Genomic DNA, 20,636 nt, shown 5'->3' with positions numbered 1-20,636 from the left:
TTGGTCTTCCCGGTGACCAGCCCCCAGAGAGGGGCCACCCAGGAGCTCACCCAGAGTTGTCTCAATAGAACAAAAGATGTTTTAAGTGCTCTCATGACTTCAGAGTTTACAATGGCTTCAGGAGCTCTGTGCCAGGAGCCGGAGGTAGGGACGCATATATAGGTTTTCTATGATCTCACAGGGCCCTAGGAAATGAACGTCGAATATGGGGATCTAACTGGCTACTCCAACAAAACGCTGTGAGATGGACTGCTGGCACTTTAACACTGAATTCACCTGATTCCCCTGCTCCCAAAGCGCTTGCTCATTGCCGCTGGTCTCCCCCAGATCTGGGCCCATCGCTGGCTCCCCTGATGGTCCTCGTTATACCTGTGGGGTTTGGGGAACGTGAATCTGCAGCGGGGAGGGGCAGGGTGGGTCACTCTCAGACTGCTGGCTTTATCCCATTTAAGAACCCGTATCCCCGAGGGCCGCGTGGTGGAATGAGGCAAAGCCGCCCAAGGAAGGCGTTTCCGTGCACGGCCACCCGGGCCCGGCCGGTGTGCCAGGTGGCACCCGGGACTCAGCACCGGGCGCCTGGACAGCCCTCCTGGGCCTGGTTTGAATCTGTCTGCGCCTCAGCCCTCCCGTGCTCGCTCCTACTCACCTTCTTGCCTCCTTTCTTCTTCCCTGCTTTGACTGGTTGCTCCTTTTCTCTGTTCACGGCCAGTTTCAAGTTTTTCAGTTCCTGCCTCATCAGCTCGTCCACCTGGGTGAGGACAGAATACGCCACTTTCGAGCGACTGTGTGCCTTGTGTAGTTTAAAAATAGCGCCAAATCTGGGTCGGTCATTGATAGGAAACTGTGAAAAAGCCCTGTGGCTTTTCTTCTGCTGACGTGTCTTCTGGCAACGTACGTGCCGTGTTACCTGTATTCTGATCTCTGACTCCAGCTCCTTCCGTTTCTCCTGTTTGATCAGTTCCGGGTCATGGTCCTGGGAGAAATTCCACGACTCGTCTCTGTTCCTCCACATGTCTGTAATCCAGAAGGATAAAGAAAAAGAAAAGGAATTTGTTTTTTTTTTCAACATGAGGATGGGTGACAAACGGCTAATGCAATGTAAAACACAAGTTTAATTCTCTATCCTCTTGCGTGGAACACAAATTCGAATAGAAGAATCAAGAGATTATTGATGGGACAGTGATGCGGCTCCGTGTTCTTTTCTTCCACTTCCCAAGTGGGAGAAACGTGCTTGTATGATGCCTAAAAGGGGAACAAGACAACTGCTAATGTGAAAACATACAAAATAAAAAAGTACGATGCAATGGAATTCTCCTAATGATTATAACCATGTAATAGACAATATATTAATTGTGGGACTGTACAATTATGCAAATGTGGGATGCCTGTTTTTGCAATATGTTTTAGATTACTTTCATTATTCAAACAATTCCCTAAAACACGGAAGATTTTATTGCTAGCCGAACTTGTGAGTGATTTACCCCGGCCCCTTGTTAAAAGACAACACTGAACGTACAAGCACCCATGACTGTCCCCTGAAGGGTTGTAATTTTGAATTACTTTTTGGATGTGTCGGAAATCATACGTGTTTTATGTTTCCTTTTTGCCTTGTCCTGAGAGTCAGGAGGATAACTGGAGAAATGTGGCCTTAGAGGAAATAAGGATCATTTAGTGTCACTGGCACGAGCTGAGCTGAAGCCTGCTTCTCAGAGGGAGAGTTCCAGATGTGTGCGGAGGTGGGCAGGTCAGCTGGATCCTGGCATTGGGGCAGTGGGGGGGGGGGGCTCCCCCCACGGGAGCTGAGACGGTCAGTCTGGGAAGTGAGGTCTCGTCCCAGGACCTGTGTTCAGCATGTGATGGAAACTTACCAGAACCTGGCCTGAGATGCCCTTCAACTTGGGGAGTCAGCCGAGGGCCCCGGGGGCCAGACGGAGGCTTCCCCACACGGGTCAGGTGATGGCTCCATGCGGGGAGAAAGGCGCCCGTGTGGGCGGGGTGAGGGTGTGAATGAATCGGCAGAGGCTGAGAAACCTTCCCAACCTCCATCTCCCCTCTGGGCACAGACTGGGGATCCTGAGCCTGCCTGGGGGGGGGGGATGTCCCCCTGACGCAGCTGCCTGAGAAGGGAGGGACAGTCACAGTCACAGTCACAGACAGGAACATATGTCTGGGTGCCGCGGAGACCAAGAGGTGTCAACCATGAAGACAGAGGGCAGAGCAGGTGCCTGGAGAGACACCTGGGCAAACCAACGAGAAGGGAGTCAAATGAATCCCAGGGGCCCGAGGTCGGCCAAAGGGGTGAGAGACGAAGGAAGGACACGGCGGTGGGACCCGGCAAAAGCTGCAGATCCTGAAGAGAAGGACAACAGGGCCAGAACACGTTGGCCCATGACTCAGATCTGGCCAAGGGGCCAAAAAATTGCCCGAGGGCTTTGTCTGGCCCGTGCCTGTCCGGCCCTCGTGGCGGGTCAGGTGGAACCCCCACGTGACCACTCATTGGCTCTTCGTCCGCCTTATCGACAAGTCCTACTTCCCGAGGGGAGACGGACCTTGCAGGACAACTGTGCCCAGAGCCAAGCGGGAGCGATGGAGGCCTGAGGGCCAGTGAACGTGTTGTCCCAAAGCGATCAGTCGGGACCCCGCGGACGGGAAAAGTGTACAGGAAGGTGGGACAGGGAAACGCAGCTCCAGTTTTCCAAGTGTGTTGGCCCCAGGCTGGAGACCCTGCGATACTCCCAGCGGTTGGCGTGGACACTTCTGGAGGCAGAAATGGTCACCGCAAGATGTCATGAGCAGGTTGGGCAGGCCCACCACACTCCCTGGCTGTATGGTGGGAGTACAGAGCATGGGCCAGAGCAGAGCCTGTCTGGAATCCGGGTCCAGCAAGGGCTCTTAGCCTTCCCAGCCTCCCAGCTGGGACCTGAGGGGAGTGCACAGGCACGACTCTGCCGGTCGCTGGCTGGCCAGGGTCTCTGCCACGCGTTCTGCAAATTTGGGGGGACAGACTTTGGAAAACGAGGGTGATGATAAGACCCCAGTTTCTTCTGGGGTGGCGACTGTAGACGTGCAGGAGATAGACAAGAACTAAGTCACACAGATGGAATAGTTTTCACAGAGCTGAGTCACCTCGGTGTCTTTCCCCATCAGGGTGGCCGTGTGACAGGTGGCCCTACTTTTAGAGCAGAGATGACGGCAAGCAGTGATGGGTCCGGGACGGGTTTTGGCACGTGTCTCCCGGATGCCTGCCCGGCAGAGGGTGACCCCAGAGGTGAGGACATCGTGGGATGTCATCACCCGGGCGGGGCAGGTGACCAGCCTGGAACCGAGTTCACACTCCTCTGAAGACCAAGAGGGAGAAGACCCAAAACAGACTGACGGAGGCCACTTGTGGCAGCAGTGGGCACACAGGAAGTTGCTGGAAAGCTAGGAGCTGAGCTTTTATTGTTTTAAATAATCAATCCTGCAACTGAGTGCCAGCCCAAGAGGCCCATCCTGCGTTTTACAGTTAGGGAATGAAAAATACGCATTGCATAAGTGATCTAAATCAGCCCATTGACGTGTTTTGTTGTTTTCAGTCGGTCCTAATTTGGAAGTTTACTTTTAGCCCCCGACCTCCCTACAAGGTGGGTTTTGTGGCTGGCGTGTGTGTGTGTGTGTGTGTGTGCCCAAGGCACATCTACTTCTTCATCTGAAGGTAACTGTTCCTTCTCGGTGCATATTCTGAAATGTTCATGAGCTTAAAGCTTCAAAATGTAAGAGTATACAATGCTTCTTCGTAAGTGTTTGAAATTGCAAACTTTCCCCCTTGAAAGTCCTAGAAGAGGCTTAAATGTGTCAAAACGTGCCAACCACTGAGAACTCTTGTCTCACGGGGGTCAGCCTCGCACGATCATTAAATCTCCAACAACAAAACTCACCTGTTTCATTAAGACATTTTAAAGCGAAATAGCTTTGTTATCGCCAGGAAGCTACTGTGCTTTTTTTTCACTAGACAGGCTTACTAAACTCTGGGAGCAGCAGCGTCAACTAAAGAAAGAGACACAGAACATTGAACAGAGAGGAACACGAGGTGATTATTTATGAAAAAGCAATGGCACCTCGTAACAAATTCTCATTCTGGGCTTGTAACTGTGGTTCACAAGTAAACGGGCGCTTAGTGCCGAGTTCACCTCCACCGCCATTCGAATGGTCCTGGTTTTGCACAGAAACTTTGCTTTTCTCATGACACTTTTGCACAGGGCACTCTCAATCCCTTCAAGAATTTCATGGACATTTACAAATGCAGGAAGCTATTCAGGGCCCTCAGAGCACAACAACTGCCCCAAGAGCTTTCATCCTGGGAATGTGAAAAGCAGTCGGGTGCAGTTTCTCACATGGGGGTGGGCAGTGATTAAAATGCTAATGTTTTATTTGAAAAGGAAAACCTTTGATTTTTGAGAAAAGAATTCTAAGATGAAGACATTGAATTTCTTTCAGTTACCAGAGACCTGGCAGATGACACAGGAAACGCCACAAATCCAGAGAGGAAAATGGGGCTTCACGGTTCCTCTCCCAAGTGACCATGGCTTGGGCTTTTTTTTTTTTTTTTTTTTTTTTTCCCAGCCTTAGAGGAAACAGATATTATACAAACAGCGTCATGGAAACAGATATCACACAAACGGCGTGGAAAGTCTCAAGTGCTTTCCTGAGTGGGTCGGCAGGTACCAAGACTTGGCTTCCCACGGCAACGTTCGATTTCCCCCATATTAACGTTTGCTTCTATCAAAATCATACACCCACATCGTTTTAGACAAAGTCGGAGAATAGGGAAAGGATTATAAACAAAAAGCTGTCTGACCCTGCCTTCCGGTGACACTGCCCAATGGCATTCATTCCTTCATTTAAAAAATGCGTTGAACAGATTCAGATTTATCCACAAATGTGATTTACTCGTAGGTGATTTAATTCAGAACTTGACTGAGCCTCATCATGGGGCAGGCTCTGCTATGAGACTGGGCAGACGGTGGAAGGCCCTGCCTTCTGGGACCCGCGTCCTCCTGTGGGGAGACAAGGAACACCCACATCCACGTCAGACAGAGGTAGGGAAAGCAGGTTGGGGACAGGGTGAGGCTGGAGACTGTTACCCGACACGGGGCTCAAGGAAGGCCTGCAGGGACCAGCATTCCAACCAAGGGGAACCCCCGGCACAAGGTCTCTGGGGAGGGAGGGACTGGCCTGCTGGTGGCAGAGCACAGGGCCCACGAGAGGAGGGTGCGAGGCCATCTAGCTGCTTCTCTGTTGTTCTGTGCCTGTAATGTGCACATACTGCTGTTTTTTGGTTTATTAGTTTCAGACTTGAGCCCCCGACCTCCTGTTATGGCAGATGAGGGGTTGGCTATCTCTCACCTTCCTTTCCTTCCCCCTTATTTTCTCCTGATAGTTAATTTCGGAGGAGAAGGGAACCAGGCCTCCCAAATGCCGAGGGAAATGGTCCCGCTGAGCGTAAGTGTAAGGCCATATTTAGATGTATTGGCCCCTAGAGCCGCCCTGTGGTAGCTCCTCCTCCAGACACCCTGAAGGGCGGGCTCCACCAAAATGAGAGAGTGACAATCCGGAAAGGTGAAGGGAGGCCCAGGATGACAGGTGACAGGGCTCCAAGAGGGGGGACTTCAGCAGAACACGAGTGGGCAAGTTATCTGATGCGTTGGAAGTTGTGAACAATGCTCTCGGAGGCTGGGGATAGACATGCAGAGTAGGACCAGCGGGGGTGGCATAAAGACCAAAAGAGACGTCCCCCCCCAAGTAGCAGCTGCTGTTGCAGACACACCCTGAGTTCTGGTGGCACCCACAGCAGGCCCGTGACCCAGCAGTGTGACGCGCGCGCTTCCTAGGTCCCCAGCGAGGCCTTGGATGCTGCTGCTGCCGGGCTAAGTTGCGGAAGCTGCTCACCCTAGGCCACTGTCCCCACCCATCCACCTCCACCACGCCCGGTGTTTCTGATGGTGATGGCTCTGCACTGCGGTTTGTAAAGGACTTGATGACTTCTCAAAGTGGGGAGGGGGGAGCAGAGGCTCCTTCTCACAGAGAAGGGCACAGAAAACACAAAGCCTCGCGTGTCTTGGGCACCTAATAACATGACGGGGCTACTGCCTTGACCTCCTTCCTCCCCGATTAAAGTGGATGCCAAATCCTGTGGACGCCACCTTTCCCCCCAAGCTTCCGCCTTCGTTCAGCATCCCATGCGGCGTGGGACCCTCGCCACTGGCGGTAAGTGAGAGAACTTCGGGTGGCGCATGGACGTTTTTATTTCATGTAACTAGCATCTCCAACCCGAAATGACATTCGGGTTGCTGGCCAGGATGAGGCTCAATTTATGGCAGGGTAAAAACCACAAGTCAATGAAAAAAAGGTGGTAAGTAAATAATAGGACCAGTGCTGTCCAGACAAGACCAGAAGTGGGAAGGAACCACGGGCATGGCCGATGCTCGCAAAAACTCGACTTCACAAGCTTACTGCATTTTTCGGGAATTACCGAAGGGCACCAGTGACCGGGGTCATGCTGACGGGTCATTCTGTGTTGGGATTCATCCTGAGGGCGGAGGAGAACCAAAGGAATTGGGTAATTGTTCTTGTAGATTGTACCAGAAATGCTTGAAAGACGAATTCATACAGGTGCAGGTCTAGGCAGATTATCGCTGGGCTAATTAGGCTGAACAGTAGACAGAAGAATTATGTGTGGGTTTCTGGAGCACCTGTCTTGGTCTAACAGGATTAAAACATTTTACTGGACACATGGTATTGATTTTCTTCATTGAAACGGCCCAGGACAAATCCCTTTCATTCCCAGCAAGAGGACGTTCAGCTGAAGTCCCAGGGGTTCAAAACCAGCATGGAGGTTTAGAGATTATGTTCTCGTGGTATTCATATCTGGCTCTTTTACTGATTCGATGCCTTTTAAGCGACTCAAAGGAATTTTGCAGTAGAGACAGACAGAAGATCTGGGCTATGAGCCGCATGTTTTCAGCCTCTCATGACTGAGCACCTCATTCTTCCCCACCCAGGCAGGGTGCTAGGGCTGGGGGTCATGCTGGGTGGACAGGGTGACACGTATATTCTCCTAAACCAACCTTTGTATACGTTATTTCCTTCCTCCATCGTAGGAAGAAAGACACTCGGTGACATTTTCCACCCCTCATCTTCTACCTGTTAAAGAAGAATGGGATTTTGGTTAATTACAGCCCCACTTTATCTGTTGAGACTAGAAATACAAGTGCACGCATCCTGGTGACTGGGCTACGATAAGGCACCCAGGCTCCTTCCTGGGTTACGAGCAAAGGTCCAGCCCCTTGCCCACCCACCTGGGCAGTGTTCCAGCTGGCCCGTCTGAGCAGGCAGTGCTGTGTCCACGAACTGGGTGTGGATGATTCTAGAAACTGGGCCCTGCCTGCAGGCCTGCTGAAGCTCCCCTGTTTCAGTCACCCCTCCTGGGGCACCCCATGCCGAGCTTGGTCCTGTTGTCTTATGCTCTGGTTCCTTCTTTGCTCTGAGAGCTGATTCCCAGCCTGAGTCCTACCGCCTCCCCTCACGGGCTTGTCGGGACATCTAGCTGCCTGGGATGTGGAGGGGAAGTGCCCATCTTCTTTCCCATCAGAATTCCATTTTCCCATCTTCGTTTGTGGAAAATTCCTCTTAGGTCTGAGGCAAATGTGTCCTCTTCTGTGAAGCTGTGCTGGATTCTTCCAGGTGAAAAAGACTCTCTCCTCACTATGTAGGATTTACCTATACTTCCTGGCACCTGTTTCTCGGCCCCAGCAGACACTGGGAAGAGAGATCGTGGTGTGACATAATGGGGTGGGGGTCCGAAAGCATGCTCGGTGAGCGTCCAAGAATCCCAGCCCAGGAGAACCTGAGACCCTGAACATTAACAGGTATTAGTGGCAGAGTTCAAACAGGGCCACATCTGTTACATTTCTTGAATGGGGGCATGGGGGCAACTGGGTGGCTCAGTAAGTCGAGTGCTCGACTCTTGATTTCGGCTCAGGTCATGATCCCAGGGTCATTGGATGGAGCCTTGTGTTGGGTTCCATGATCCCGGGGTCATTGGATGGAGCCTTGTGTTGGGTTCCATGATCCCAGGGACATTGGATGGAGCCTTGTGTTGGGTTCCATGATCCCAGGGTCATTGGACGGAGCCTTGTGTTGGGCTCCATGCTGAGTGTGGAGCCTGCTTGGGATTCTCTCTCCCTCTCCCTCTGCCCCTCTACCCTGCTCATGCATGCCCTCTCTCCCCCCACCTCTAAAAAAATGGGGTATGCATTCGGCATATACCTCTTAACATATAGGTTCAAATGTCAGATCGGTCACTCAGTGGCTATCAGATAATCTGATTATCTTTTTAGGGTCTGTGTCCTCAGGGTAGGGGTGGGGGTAGGGTTACGGTGATTTGGAAGAGACTGATTATTTCCCGCCCAACGGATTCTAGACCCACAACTGAAAATCAGCCCAGGAGCTCTCATTGCTACTAACCGTGTTTTAAAATAAAAAGGCACCAAAACAATATGAGAGCTCTTTGCAAAAAAATTAAGCATCTCATAACTATTTTCAAGCTTGAAGGTAACTGAGGATGCCATTTTACTTTTCTGCTCACACTGTTCTCTCAATTCCATGGAGATTCAGAATCAAAATGACTCCTGCCTTTTCAGGCTTCAGACTGCTGTTCTTTATTCAGCCCATCTGAGATAACCCACAATGTGAAGTCAAAAAATGGGTAGCTGTGTTCTAAGTACATCGGTCCTGATTTTCTCTGGTGGCACCTAGGCTTAATTTTTGTCAGGAAAATTGTCCTGGCCATTATGACGGTGGTAAGAAATATGCCACGTTTCTCACAACGGCCCTCCAAACCGCCAGCTGATGTCCTCCTCCGAGGCCCCTGACCACCGTCCGGGCTCCACACCTACAAGCGATGCTTTCCCAGTGGGGGCCTCTTTGCCGGGAAGCCCTTCTTACCTCTGTGCACCCGGCTCAGCTCCTTGCCCTTTAGGAAGACTTAACTCAGGGAAAAGCCCAGATTTCTCAGCCTCCAGAGGGTTCACTTAAACACTCCTCTTTGTTCCTAACCTTTATCCTGACTTCAGCATCCCATTTCAGGATGCCACAATTAATGGTCACTAGAAACATGCAGCGTAAGGAACAATTAGTATACATCGATGCCTAAAGAAGTGTCTGGAAGGATATACACCACCATGTTAATGATGACGGGTGATGGGTTCCACGCGACCTTTGCTTGTTTTTCTCTCTTTTTTTTTTTAAATCAATAACCCGATTTCTCCTCCTCTACCCTGAACTTGTGTTGCTTGAGTGATAATTGTTATATATTGCTTGACGGGGGTAATTAGATGAGCATTCAGGGGGATGGGTCTGGGAAAACCAAGTCCTAGGGCCAGCAAAGGACTATCCAGGGGTTCTCCGGTCTTTATTTCTGACGCCGAATGGAAGGAATCTCTGTTATCTTTCTGGAAACTCGTATTATGGGAAATCAGGGTCCAGTGAAAACGCTCAACCTGAATTATTCTGGTTGATTCAATCAATCAATCAATCAATCAGTCAGTCAATCAAGCATCAGTCTGGTCCCGTCTTCTGGTTCAGAGGGTAGCGGTAACCATCAAACCCTGCACCGGTCCCTGTGTGGCTGTCTGTTCTTCTGCCGGCTGAGCAGAGTCACATGGGTTTTAAGCCTTCTTGATGGAGGCCATTTGGGTGAAATGGTTTTCCTCCCCTTCACACTCTCCTCACCCCTGAAACCCTCTGCTTCTCCTGGCTTCTCCCCCAGCATTCTTTGCTGCAGAGAACCCTGGCCTTACTCTATTGGGCAACATCTCCTCCCTGCCTGCTGCCCCGGAACCTCCCCCAGCCCACACCATGGGTGCATTCCCCCCGTCCCTGAACACTTAGCTCTATCCCTTCGTAAAATCCTTTCTCGACTTTATCGATCATTTGGCAATTTCCTTAAGAAGTATGTATATGAGGGGCGCCTGGGTGGCGCAGTCGGTTAAGCGTCCGACTTCAGCCGGGTCACGATCTCGCGGTCCGTGAGTTCGAGCCCCGCGTTGGGCTCTGGGCTGATGGCTCGGAGCCTGGAGCCTGTTTCCGATGCTGTGTCTCCCTCTCTCTCTGCCCCTCCCCCGTTCATGCTCTGTCTCTCTCTGTCCCAAAAATAAATAAACGTGGGGAAAAAAAAAAAAAAAGAAGTATGTATATGAGCTGCCCTCGGGTCTCAGCCCGAGTCTGTCTGCTGCTGGTGATCTGCTTTCTGTACCTGCTGGCCCGCGCTCCTCTATAGCCGAAGGAGCTCTGCGTCCCAGTGACGTGTCCATCAACGCACCTTTTCCTCAAGCATCCTCCTTGGCTTTTCTGGAACATTCCACACAGTGGTTCCCACCCTTCAAAGAACCTCCTGACTTGTCTCCATCATATTATTAGTTCTCACTTCTCACGGTAGCCGGGCGGAGGGGACAGAAGGAGAACCTTCCTTTCGTCCTTCCAGAAACTCACACAGTTGGAAAAGGAAATGGCAGCCTCACTGTGTCCAGGGTGCCGAATGTCTCCCTCCTCCCAGGCTGCTGCCTTCTCTCACTGGTTTCCCCTCTTCCTCCTGCCCTCCTCTGTGGACACCATCCAGATTCTCCAGCTTAACCCCACACTGGTCTTCCCACAGCCCATCCATTCTCCTGTCCTCGATGGGGGCTTTCTGTGCAGGGGGGCCTCTTGAATCTTGCCAGAGTTTGTCTGGAATTTCCACTAACCATGTGATGCATCCGCGTGGGTGTCCCACCCTCCAATCTGTGTCATTCTGAAGCCAGCTCCCGTCTTTCTGTACCTCATCCTCTGTGGCATCTCAGTAAAGACACTTGGCGACTCCTGACCTCCCTCTCGTCCGCCAATACCCAGCCCAGGCCAGTCACCCTTCTTGATGTCTCTAGCATCTGGTGCATCTTTGTATCCCACTACCTCCTCCCAGCACCTTCAGGTGAACATCCAGCATTCCTTTGGAAAGAACTACCACCCAGCTCTTGAGCCCCAAGCGCTGTTTGGGTGCTGATCGGAGTCCTGGTTTCATCAGGTCGCTGGCTGCTGGGCTGGGTGACGGGTAGCAGAATGGCAGGACAGGAGGAGGCAGTGGCGGCCACGAGGCTGTTGTGGTTCCCCCACCCCAGGGATGGGGAGACCCAGGCAGACCTGGGCTATGAGCGTGAGCTCCTGAAAGGCTGCCGACAGGCCATGTTCTCGGGGAGGCCTCCTCCGTTGTCTCCAGGGCGGGTGGACCCCCGCTCTTTTCTGAACCAGCAGCGCTTTCCTTGGCCCTCCTGCATAACCAACGATGTCCTTTCTGGAAGTGGTGATTTTTGAGCTTTTTAGATAGGAGGAAACATGAAAAAAACACACACCTTCTTCTTAGAGTGATACGCTTTCATGTAAAAGTTTATGTACAATTGCAGGGAGTCTATCCTTGGGGTTTCCGTTTCCTGGGTTAGAGCTCCTGTCCCTACAGCTCGAAGCTTCTTATCTTCCTCTCTCGCTGTCCTTCAGTGGACACAGAGGATGCTCAACACGGACATTTCCACGATGACACCTTTATTCCTGATACCAGCCTCTGGAAACTCACTCACTTTTCCATCCTTGTGAAGGAGGACAAAATTTAGTTTGAAATGCCCTAACATAATAGAGGAGGGTGGTTGGCTCCATGGTTCACTATGGAGCACCTCCTTGGGCCAAGCGGTTGGAGAAGAGGCGCTGTGGTCATGGAAAGGCTGGGTGGCCCTGCAAACAAGCAGAAGCTTCTCAAGCTAATGGTGCTCCATGTGGGTACCAGGCTCTTCCCAGGATTTAGCACGAAGTTATGCGAATGCAGAGAGGACTCTTTAGCATCACATGACCGTGTGGTCTGGGCAGGTAAAATCCATTTAAGATAGTTCCAAATGGCTTAACATATGGCTTGAAAGACAACAAAGAGAAAAGGGTTGTCAGAATGGATCGCATGATGGTCCTTCTCTGGGTTTTTGTTTCTAAAGCCAACGTGAAGTCCACACAGACGACTGTCAAGCGAATGGCGTGATTCTGACGTTGCAAGCACGTTCGCAAAGCTTGCTGTTGGCTTGCAGAGAACGTTCTCCCGACCAGACTAGCATTGTCCTCTATTACATATTCTTAACAGGGGATGTCCTCGTCTGCGATCCTTAACGCTTTTAGAGATGATTTTCAAACCAAAGATAGAAAGGAAGACTAATTTTTTTTTTTTTTTACTGTTGACATTTTGAGAATTCTTTACGTATTCTAGATGCTAGTCCTTTGTCAGATCTATAGCCTGCAACCATTTTCTCTTTGTTTCTTCGTCCTCTTCCCAGAGCAAAAGTTTTTTTTATTTTTTTATTGCTATTTTTTTAATGTTTGTTTATTTATTTTGAGAGAGAGGGAGCGCAAGTGGGAGAGGGGCAGAGAGAGAAGAGGAGAGAGAATCCCAAGCAGGCTCTGTGCTGTCAGTGCAGAACCTGACGCCATGAACTGGGAGATCATGACCTAAGCTGAAATCAAGAGTCAGACGCTTAACCGACTCGGCCACCCAGGTGCCCCTATATTTTAAAAAAAATTTTTTATTTTGATAAAGTCCAATTTATCAATCTTTCCCTTTGTGGATATTTTTGGCATCAAATGTAAAAACTGTTTGCCCAGCGCTAGATCCTGAAGATCTGTTTTCCCTCTTTTTACCTAAAGGTTTTAGTTTTACATGTAAATACATGATCCGTGTTGAGTTAATTTTTGTATAAGAAAAGGTACAGGATAGAAGTTCGTTTTCTTCTCTAGGGGATGAAACAACTAATTTTTGGAAGCTCATTTTTGAAGGTGTCTATGGTGCTTTTATGTTTTCCCTTTACTCGCGCTGGTGAAGGTGAACGAGCCATGAATCAATCTCCTTGCTTCTGTGCTTCAGCATCTCAGCAGAGAGGGTCTCCAGACGGATCCCGATAAGAAATGGAAAACTTTCATGCTTTAAGTGTTAACTTGTCTGCGACGTTTCTTGATGAAATGGTCAAGTGAATGTAGGACCACCCGCCACAATTGTTCTAAAATGCTGTGCACGATTTATGGAGGTCCACCCTGACAGCACTCTCTCTTCTCATGCCATCAGCCCTCCAGAAAATTGGAGATCCAAGCAGGGACACCCAAACCCCTTAAACATCCTTCCGGTCATCTCCAGGTTCAAACATCTCAAGATACCACAGGGACACTCACTAATCCTCAGAGTCCTGAATGACAGAGTGTCTAAGGGGAGCTCTGCCCCGCTGCACTAGGGTTGCGGGAGAGGTGTTTTAGGCAGGGCACTCTGAGACACTCTTATGCAGATGGAGGGGACCCCAGGAAGGGGCTGAGGAAGGAGGGGAGGCAGTCATGAAAGGATGACCATGGGTATTTGTGAGCCAGGCCAGGGTGTCACCGTTCTGCTCACTATGAGCCCAGATCTTTGTACCACCAGCTGGATATGCCTTTCCTTCCTCATCATTTTTGCAAAAAATCAACAAGACAAACAGAACTCACTTCACTCACAGCCTTGTGGATGATGTCTGACTTTAAATGCGTTCTCCAATGGAGATGGACGCAAACTTCAGAGGAGCTCCGGCCCCTGGCCCACACTTGCCTTTGGGTGGAACCTGGGCTTGCACGGACCCTGCTTCCTGTCTCTTGGGACTCCCTGCCTGGACCTAACAGCCTCCCTGCCTCGATCACTTCCCCACCCACAGGCCATCCCAACCACGGTCGTGAACCACAGACCTTAGACCACAGCTTGCACAGCTTAGGTCTGCTCAGGTCACTACCCCAGGGGTGACTCTCATCTTCTCCAGAAGGTTCCGCCAAGCACCTGCAGGCCACGCTCCAGGCTTCCCCAGCCCCACACCCCACACCCTCCCTGGCCTCTGTCTTCCTTGCTCTGAAGTTGTCCTCTGGTTCCTTGGCTCAGCGATGGCCTGGAATCCTGCCTGGAGCCCCTGACCCCCATGCAGCCTTCTGATTCACTCACCTCCAGACCTTTGTCAACAGCTCCTCTGTGGCCACATATGCTCATTTGTAGCCTTTCTATGGACTGACGAAGCTTGTACTTGTGTGATATGTTGACAAGAGTCTATTTTCCATTTGTAGAGGTGAGTGGAAGTATTCAGATAATCCTCAGGTTTTTCTCTTTTTAATATGAGGTCTTTCTCAAGTTTTCTGACCATATATACATATTGGCAATAGAGAAACGACCAGGTTTACAAAAATACCTGAGGGATAATCCCATAGCTGTGCCACCATGAAAGAGTTAGGGGTGAGTCAGCAGGAACACAAGCGAAGTCAAACCAGTTTCCCCTCTCCCCTGCCTTACTCTTGGACCAGGATGAATGCGAGATGTCTGTTTCTACAGGTCAACATGCCGGTTCTCACACACAGGAATGCTTTTAGATGCTTTGGGGTTGATTCTAAATTAAGACTCTTAAAAGTCAATACAAAAGGTCACCGGGTAGACCTGTACTTTTCATGAATAGATTCAGTTCTAAGTAGCTCTGAAGGATTTTTCCCTTCATTTCCAGCCACTTTGTAAATGCTGATGGATTCAGAGTTTGCTTCCTGGCCCAAACTGTTCATCATGAAGTGACTCTTTAATTGCCAGTTAATAAAATACCTTCGCTCAACAAAGACCAGATTGTATAGCTGATAATCTCAGATTTTTTTTTTTATGGAACACGCTTCATTAACAGTGAATTTTTAATTTGCAAGTGTCAAACTCCCTAATGCATATTTAGAGCAAGAGAATGCTTAGAATAAAATTGAAATCCTTCCAATTGTCCTTATTCTCAGGCACCGCTTGAAAAGTATCTTGCAGCGTGTGGGGGGGGGGGCTTTAAAAATTAACTGTCGCAAGTAAGCTCTCTTCTCTTCTCATTTTATCTATTTTTTTAATTTTTCTTCTGCAACACATTAGAAGCTTTGGGACCCAAGCAGAGGAGTAAGGGACAACAGGTGGCCTCGTGGGTTGGGTTCCCTGGAAACACTCAGATGGAGGCCGAGGGGGTGATCTACTGGGAACACCACCCACCGGGAGGGGAGCAGCCCCGGGAAGAGAACCAGATGTAGCTGAGCTGTGCTACCCCTGGACGTGAGCGGTCAGCTGACCCCACAGGGAGCCTGGGAGCTGGGACAACCCTTCAGAATGGCCCCACGGAGGGGGGTGGGCTGTCCCTGGGTGGTGTGGCCTTGGAGCAGCAATTCCTGGGGCGGAATTAGATGAGGGGTCAGCACAGCACGCTGGGTAGCTGGGGACTGAGCTGGGGTTGCGGTGGAGCGGGTTGTGCCCAGAGCGAGCTGTAAGAGGTCTCTCGTCTCTTCAAAAGAAGAGCACACAATGCAGCGTGGTGAAGGAGAGGGACAAGGACGGATGGGGGCAGCCACGGTGCCGGACAAGTGGAGAAGAACCCGGCAGAAGGGGCCATTGTCTCCAGCTGGGTGGCTGCAATCGTGCAAGGGAGACTTTTTTTTAAAGTTTATTTATTTATTTGAGTGGGGGAGGGGCAGAGAGAAAGGGAGAGGGAATCCCAAGCAGTCTCCGTGCCCTCCGCGCAAAGCCCGACGTGAGGCTCGAACCCACACACCGTTAAGATCGTGACCTGAGCTGAAATCGAGAGTCAGACGCTTAACCGGCTGAGCCACCCAGGCGCCCCGTGCAAGGGATTTTTAACAAGAGGTTGGCCTTCATCACCACCACCCAGGACTTGCATTTACGTGGAATCTGGGTATCGTCATTGTACATTCACCAACAGTCTCCTTTCTCCCCTGCTCATAGTTTCTGACTCCTTGGTCCCATCACTTGTCCTGGACTATGCAGCCTGCCCCGTGTCTCTCCTGAATCCACCTTTTGGAACAGGAGGAGTGTGGCCGCTGCGCCCTGAGCGACAGCTGGGTCTCTGCCCCTGGACAGGGTCACAGACGGACCATCACCCTTAAGGATCCGTTCTCCTGAGTCGACTGAGATCGGGGTTTTGGTCAGCTGTGAAGAAGGAACTGTCTATGCAGAAATGCTTCTTTAAACATAATCACGCTTCAGGATGATGCCAGCTTCCAGCCTGAGCTCCACCGCCCATAGAAGGAGTTTCTGCTGGGAGAACACTGCCCTGGGCGCCCACCTCTCCACGTGCTTGAAGGTGAACGCCAGTTACCCCCCCAAGACAGCAGCACCTGGTGAATCCAGCCACGGCCACCACCTTCCCCCTTGCACGAGGGGAGGCCTGGCCCAAAGTGACACTGTTTGAACTCTGATTTCCTTTGGATAGTAAGAAGGAAAAACTCCCGCTAAAATGTAGCCACCCTGTCAACGTGAAGGGATAAATTTGAACGAACACACTTCGGTTAAAGCAGTTAAGATTATTTTGACTTTGCAGTGGTCATCTGGTTCGCCAGCATTTTTCCTGATGTCTACCTTTGAGGAAAGACCGGAGGGATCACTGATTTTGAGGAATAAAAATTTCAAAGGTATCCCATACATGAATAAACACGTCCAGGGTCCGAGTCCCTGAAACCACTCTTTATCCTAATATTTATTTACTACAAGTCACAGAGAGGATGGTGACGGGTGATGGAGCAGCATAAAAAAAATACTGAAAAACAGTTGGTAGGAAAGAACGGTTGCCTAGGAAACGAATGTCTGCCATCTCCGGAGGGGACCAAGCTGCGGATTCAAAGCAAAAAAAAGTCACTTAAAAGAAAATTTCTAAAATTCCAAATTCCTTACCTTGCTTTTTTCCCTTGTGCTTTTCTTTTCCTTATCTTCTTTAGGTTTCTTGGGTTTCTTTGCCTTCTTTTTATTCTTTTTGTTTTTCTCCTCCTCTTCTTGGCTTGCAAGAATATCTTCAGTAACCTGGTAAGGAACACAAAATGAGCATCGTGCTTTAATGGAGCCCCATCGGGATGAGGACTGGTTTTCCCGTCTGGAGGAAGTATGTGTGCTGATCAGTGCCCCCTCCCTCCCTGCCTTGCTCTGGGGCCCAAGGCAGACCCTCGTGGGGACATCGCTGGCTGCTGGCTGCCTCTGGCTGGATTTATCGGGCAGCCGTCGGATCTTGGGGGCGGTTGAAAGGGAGGCTGGACATTTCTGAACCCAGTCCCAACGCAGGGGAGCTCATGGCTTCCTAGTGCCAGACCTGCTCACACTTTCCCCAGTGGAGCTGAGGCTACCCTGGTTTCCTGCCTGGACTCCGTGGGACAGGCGCCCTTCCAATAACTTTTCTTTTTTTTTCTTTAATTTTTTATGAAAAATTTTGAAAAAAAAAATTTTGAGAGAGAGAGAGAGAGAGAGAGAGAGCGTGCGCAAGCAGGGGAGGGGCAGAGAGACAGGGAGAGAGAGAATCCCAAGCAGGCTCTACACTATCAGCACAGAGCCCGATGAAGGGCTTGATCCCACGCACCGTGAGACAGGCTCCAGGCTCTGAGCTGTCAGCATACAGCCCAACTGGGGGCTCGAGCTCACGAAACACGAGATCATGACCTGAACTGACGTTGGACACTTAACCGGCTGAGCCACCCAGGCGCCCCCATGATTGGTTTCTTTCATCTGTGACTTCATTTCTATTTCCTACAGTGACAAACCCCATTTATTCTTCCCAAATTTTCAATATCTTTTAAGAAGTACCTGGTTCACATCAGATTAGCTTCATCGGAGAATTAGTAAAGGTTTGTGAAAAATCACACAATCCCTTCTGTACAACAGATGTTTGCTGAGCTCCCATTTGCTGTGGCCGAGAGCCATGAATTCTGGGAGATGTGAGGGTGCCGGTGATAGGACCCATTTCCTGTTAGACCCTGGGGCTCCGCCCATCACTGGTCATGTGACCGAGACAAGTGGCATGACATCCCTAGGACCTAGCTTCCGAGTTTCATTTTCTGAAGTGAAGTTGGTACTCGCGTCCATTGCATGTATGATAAACCAGACATGGTCCTAAGAGCGGCACAAAGACGAACTCATTTACTGCTGAATGCAGCCCAGGGATGGGAGCTGTCACCAACCTGTTTTGTCGGTAAGAGAACAGGGTACAAAGAGTTCAGTCATGTGGCCAAGGACACACAGCTGGGGGGGTGTAGAGCTGGGATCCAAAGAGGCACTAACCGGGATGAATTTCACAACACAGAAAGGAACGAGGCAAGGTGTGCCCAGCGTAGGTCGATTTATCCTATCATACAAAACGCACATAGTTCAATAAAAAAAAAAAATAATACTCTCCAGTTTCAGGATCCATACATATGTCGTCCAAGTAAAAAAGACATATGAGGGAACGCCCAATGCCAAATTGAGGACAGTGGTTTCTTCTGGACGGCAGGGTATGCAATTAAACCAAAAGGCTAGTAGCATTTCACCTCTACTACGTTGTACTAAATCATCCTCCTGGGACCAGGGCTGCTTGTTACGCCTTGTTAGTGATTTACGACACTGCTGACGTTTATTTTCTAGTATTATATTTTTGTTATTTATACCTACGTGGCTTTTAGGAGCTTAGTTCAAACCTTTAAAAATATAAACGATACAGCTTTATTGTGAACCAAGCAGGATATTCTGGTCCCATCTGGACTTAAAAACAACACCACCACCATAGTCATTAGTCATGTGCCCTACTTCCCTCTATCCAGAGGTCTGCCCGTCCCCTAGGCTCTAGTGAAGCTCTCGGTGGGATGAGGCTCACAGAAAGGGTGCTGGGGAGGGTGAGAGGTGACGTATGTGTTGCACACATTATATGGTAATAAAAAGGGTGTCTTTGGATGGAATTAAAAGTCTCTTGTCCAAGTAGCAATGTTTTCCTTGGGGATCAGGCTCGCCTCAACTCAGAGACCCAAATCATGGCTGCTCAGGACTTTTACGTTTGGAGCACTTATGGAGCATGAATATTTTTTTGGTCCTTGGAAGTCTGGAAGCTTTCAGAAACGTAAAGACAATTTTCAAACAATAGCCCGATGTATAAAATGTGAGCGGCTATACAAAATGGTGACATCCTTATTTGTGGAACATACAATTCAGTGTATCTTTGAAAGCCTTTTCCATTGTATTATTTATTTCCTCCATATCCTTAGTTTATTAATTTGATGAATAAATACATTCACATGGCCCACAATTCAAGAACGACAGAAAAGCATGTAGTGAAATGTTCCATTCCCATGCTGTGAGCCAGTCAGCTTTCTAAAGCCAGCCTCAATTCCTTGGAGATACTTCTAGAGACATTTTATATAGCTGTATGCAAATACATGTGCACACACACACACACACACACACACACACACGGCTGTGTTATGTTTGCCAATGGTGTGAAATGGTGTGTGATTGGAGTTTGTCTTTTTTTTAAGCCAATGTTGGATTTATTTTGTTCTTGGTTTTTTCTTTTTTTTTTTTTAAGATTTTTTTTTTTTAGTGAGAGAGACAGTGTATGTGCTTGAGAGTGGGGGGAGAGGGTAGAGCGAGAGAAAGAAGAGAGAGAGAGAGAAGGAGAGAGAGAATCTTAAGCAGGCCCCCTGCTCAGCCCAGAGCCCGACATGAGGCTTGATCCCCCAACCCTGGGATCATGACCTGAGCCAGAATCGAGAGTTGGGCGCTCAACCAACTCAGCCACCCAGGTGCCCCTCCTCTTGAGTTTCAACCCTAGCAAAATCTTCCAAAGTACACAACTGTGTACACAGGTATACACACAAACACATAATGTAAACATAGACTGGTCATTCTATACAAACGTCAGTGTATCGTACCCAGTGTCCTTGTGAGCTTCTCTCCTGATAATGTCCTGGCCGTCTTTCCTTCGCAGTGCGTAAAGGGCTTCCTTGTTCTTTTTTTTATAGGGGTAGTGTCGATTATCTGGCTGTTCTCCCACCGATGGAGTTAGGTTGTTCCCCATTGTTTGCTTTCACTAGCAACGCTGCACGAATAAGTGCATGCAAATATCATCTGGCAGGTGTGTGGGCCTATCTGCAGGATGAGTTCCTCCTAGGCTGGGTCAAGGGTATGTCCATTTATAATGCAGTCCCCCTGCCCCCACCGGGCTGCCAACTTCTACTCTGCCAGCAGTGCAAGGGGGTGCTTCTTTCCTTATATGCTCTGACATGGTGTGACCCCATGTATTTATGTTTGCTACCCGAACGGCTGAGAAAATGGTATGTCACTGGAGTTGTTTCTCAATAGCAGTGCTGAATTTATCTTGCTCACGCTCTTCAACTTTAGCAAAACCTCCCAAAGTCAGAAGGACCCTTTATTGCTTTGCTAAGGCAGCCGCCATGTTTTCAGGAAACTGTGGGGCCTGAGGGCCAAATCTGGTCCCGCCACCTGGTTTCTTTCACAATGATGTATCATAATGTAATTTTTTTGAGGCATGTTTTACATAGCATGTATTCACACATTCCAAGGGTACAACTCAATTGTTTTTAGTGGATACACCAAGTTGTGCAACCATCACCATGAGTCCGATTTAGAACATTTCCATCACCCCAGTGTGAGCCCCTCATGTCTGTGGTCAGTCCCTTTGCTTTTCCTTCACCCCTTGACAGGCAAATGCTAATCTCCTCCCTGCCTCCATACAGTCACTTTATCTGGATGTTTCCTGTAA

At 49.6% G+C, this 20,636-nt stretch overlaps 1 protein-coding gene across 1 annotated transcript in view; it reads right to left on the bottom strand.

Moving 5' to 3' along the window:
- DRC11 (dynein regulatory complex subunit 11) overlaps positions 1-20,636 on the bottom strand; it is a 159,545-nt gene that overhangs the window by 58,235 nt on the left and 80,674 nt on the right. The window contains exons 8-11 of the mRNA XM_040450581.1: positions 16,793-16,918; positions 7,107-7,182; positions 908-1,014; positions 647-748 (exon numbers count right to left, since the gene is read on the bottom strand). Of these exons, the coding sequence (XP_040306515.1) occupies positions 647-748; positions 908-1,014; positions 7,107-7,182; positions 16,793-16,918 (411 nt within the window). The remainder of the gene's footprint in view (positions 1-646; positions 749-907; positions 1,015-7,106; positions 7,183-16,792; positions 16,919-20,636) is intronic.

The sequence above is a fragment of the Herpailurus yagouaroundi genome, unplaced genomic scaffold (assembly GCF_014898765.1).
Source record: "Herpailurus yagouaroundi ecotype Mexico unplaced genomic scaffold, PumYag 202, whole genome shotgun sequence".
Taxonomy (NCBI): domain Eukaryota; kingdom Metazoa; phylum Chordata; class Mammalia; order Carnivora; family Felidae; genus Herpailurus; species Herpailurus yagouaroundi.
This window is presented reverse-complemented; position numbering and strand designations above follow the sequence as displayed.